This window comes from Aquarana catesbeiana, linkage group LG03 (assembly GCF_042186555.1).
Source record: "Aquarana catesbeiana isolate 2022-GZ linkage group LG03, ASM4218655v1, whole genome shotgun sequence".
Taxonomy (NCBI): Eukaryota; Metazoa; Chordata; class Amphibia; order Anura; family Ranidae; genus Aquarana; species Aquarana catesbeiana.
Genome location: NC_133326.1, coordinates 118,127,965 through 118,130,875, shown reverse-complemented (window position 1 = coordinate 118,130,875; position 2,911 = coordinate 118,127,965). Strand labels below are relative to the sequence as shown.

Here is a 2,911-nt window from a genome sequence, read left to right as displayed (position 1 = left end):
TTTTCTAAATATGTTTTTTTTGACGATATTGTCACTTTTACGCTTATTCTGTACTGAATGTCTCCCTCTTGCTTGCCCTCAGGATAAAGCTAGTCATACCTCCCATTTTACTTTCTTCTGTCCCCTCCTGTTGATATAATTTGCCCTCAGTTTTCAGCCTCTAGTAAATGTCACTTCACTGATGACTTCCTTGCATCCCTAGGGAGACCACACCAATGTCCATTCAATTGAAATATAAGTAAGAAACAATTCAAATATGATCAAGTGGCTGGGCTTGCAAGAAATTAGCTTTTTTTCCTTAATCCTTTTTTTCTATTTTTTCCTAAATCTTTCCATCATTCATGCTTTCTATGTTCTGTCCCCATCATTTGCTAAATTAACCTTAAATACTGCAGCCACAAAGAGAGCTGGTTAGAAGACACATTTAGTCTGTCCCTTGTCTGAATGGCCCAGTGGGTCCCATGCTGGGAGGGCACAGAGACTAATGTAGACATGCTGGAGCATTACACATGCATTAAACATACACAGGGAGAACAGAGGAGCAGAGGGGGATCGGGAGGGAGCTCAGAAACTAAAGGGGGATAATTGTGTAGATATTTGTATAAAAAGGTCACCTTTTACATGCATCAGGACAGATAGAAAGATAGATTAGGCAGATACAAAATCTCATTATAACCCCAGAGATAGATAGATAGATAGATAGATAGACCTGAATGAGAAGATGGATAGAAGCATAGTTAGAAGGACATATAAACAAGCATAGACAGCTAAACAACAACATTTTCATATCTTTATAAACCTACAGAAAAGAAGATAGATAGATAGATAGATAGATAGATAGATAGATAGATAGATAGATAGACACACAGACCTGAATGAGTAGATGGATAGAAGAATAGTTAGAGGGACATACAAAAAACAGGCTTAGACAGCTAAACAAAATGTTCATATCTTTATAAACCTACAGAAAATAAGAAGATCGATAGATAGATAGATAGATAGATAGATAGATAGATAGATAGATAGATAGATAGATAGATAGATAGATAGATAGATTGTAAGCTCTCTCTCCTATTAACCCTCATGTTTTAAATTTTATTAAAACTCTACTATCTCCCTTTATTTTGAGCTCTTCCCAAACTGTTGGTGCCATATAAATCCTGTAACATTTAAAATAGATAAATTGATAGATAGACTGAACTATAGATAAGCAAATAAGTAGATTGATAAAAACAGATAGGTAGGCTAATAAAACGTTAACATTTGGATGGAAATTCATATGTACGGATAGCAGTAGCACACATGAAACACCCATATGTTTAAGTGAATGTAGCCAGCCATAAAGCACAAACCGGACTCTCTCCTATGGGAGGAATAAAGCGGTAGAGGCTCATTGAATTCATCAGGAGCTGTCCACAGTGCTGCAATAAATTCTCGCTGATTAATTCTCCGCCACTTGAAGGACCACATTGTCAAAGCCTCAACGTGTTGCTTTTGTTGGAAGTAAAATCTCCTTCGAGGATAGTTCAGTGATAAAAATCAGGTCCTGCAGCTGCTAACCCAATCCTACCAGTTTAATCCCTCTTAATATTACTGTTCAGATCATTATCTATCCTGCACACATTCACACTGATTACTTCTTCCATGCACCCTGTTTCTATGTTGCTTTGGCTCACTAAATGAACATAGCTAATCCCAGACAGCTTCAACAAATAGCTGCATAAAGATGACATGCACATGTTTCTTTAAACCTTTATTGAGTCTGCAGGACATAACAATGTATAGTGTATAAGCTCTACTGAATACACACATCTACATTCAGCTGGTAGCTAGCTGCAAGGACATCATGCATTCAAGCACACACGCCAAGCCCTGTAGAATGCTGCTTTCCTAGAGAGCAGTGTCTTACCTCCTGAATCTGATGTGTGGCAGGCGTCCAGTCAAACAGGTTATCCAAAGTTTAAAACTTCATAAAGCAAATGGGACAGGCGTGCTAAAAGAATTTGGGGGTCTCATTGGCTTCAGGTTGCAAAAAAATAAGGAAAAAAGTAGGATTTTCTAGAGTCTCTCCGCTTCCCATGAATAAACTGTGCACCATTCTGATACCATTAGCCCACTCCCACACCCCACCCAAAGTACTGTAGATAGTGAGTGGGCTAAAGCTGCAGGAACCCCCCCTCCAGCAAATGGAATGAAACATTAATGACACATCAGTGTGTCCCTGCACTATACACCTCCCTCCCTATGCATGTGTCTGTACCCCTCCCTCTGCAGCCTTGCTATGTACCTCTCCCTTCTCATTTCAGGTCCACATCCCTGTCATTCTAATTGAATGTAAATAGCTCCAGAGCAACAGAGTGGGAATGCATGTTACATAAATGTCTATATATCTAATACATAGATTATAGACAGCTGTCTGGTATTTAAAAGGTTAATCCTACAAATGTCATTCATGCTACACAGATGCCATTCTATATAATCAAAGTAAAGATTATATATACAGTCATATTGTACTGAGTTATCTGGCATTGAAAGGTTAATTCAATCTTATTCATCATTCCTTCCAGGAAATGATATAAATAATTGATTTTGTAACCAGATTTTAATTTCTCGACAGCTTTGAATACTCCTGAGACAAGTAAAATAGGCAGTGTGAGCATGTGCCCATGTGTGTGTGCATATGAATATACATAAATGGCTCGCTCGCTTTCCTGCTCTCCACCCTTTCTTCCGTATTTCCCACTCTGTTTAATATATACACAATGCCTACACACATACTGATATAGAAAAGATTAACTGACATAAGGATGACCTTACATGATATACATATTGTCTCACTTGAGAAAATTTGTAATATGCTTCATGGAATATCTCTAAAGTTTAAAATATATATTATAGTATGGTATGGTAT

General features: G+C 37.7%; 1 protein-coding gene across 2 annotated transcripts in view; it reads right to left on the bottom strand.

Moving 5' to 3' along the window:
- ISLR2 (immunoglobulin superfamily containing leucine rich repeat 2) overlaps window positions 1–2,239 on the bottom strand; it is a 49,811-nt gene extending 47,572 nt beyond the window's left edge. The window contains exon 1 of one of the 2 annotated variants that reach the window (XM_073619067.1): window positions 1,910–2,239. Coding sequence is in view for 1 of the 2 variants with exons in the window: in XM_073619066.1 (XP_073475167.1) it covers window positions 1,353–1,470 (118 nt within the window). In the remaining variant the exon portion in view is untranslated. Of the gene's footprint in view, window positions 1–1,352; window positions 1,486–1,909 lie in introns of those variants that run through there. The other variant, XM_073619066.1, reaches the window with a different exon arrangement.
- Between the last annotated feature and the right edge of the window lie 672 nt (window positions 2,240–2,911).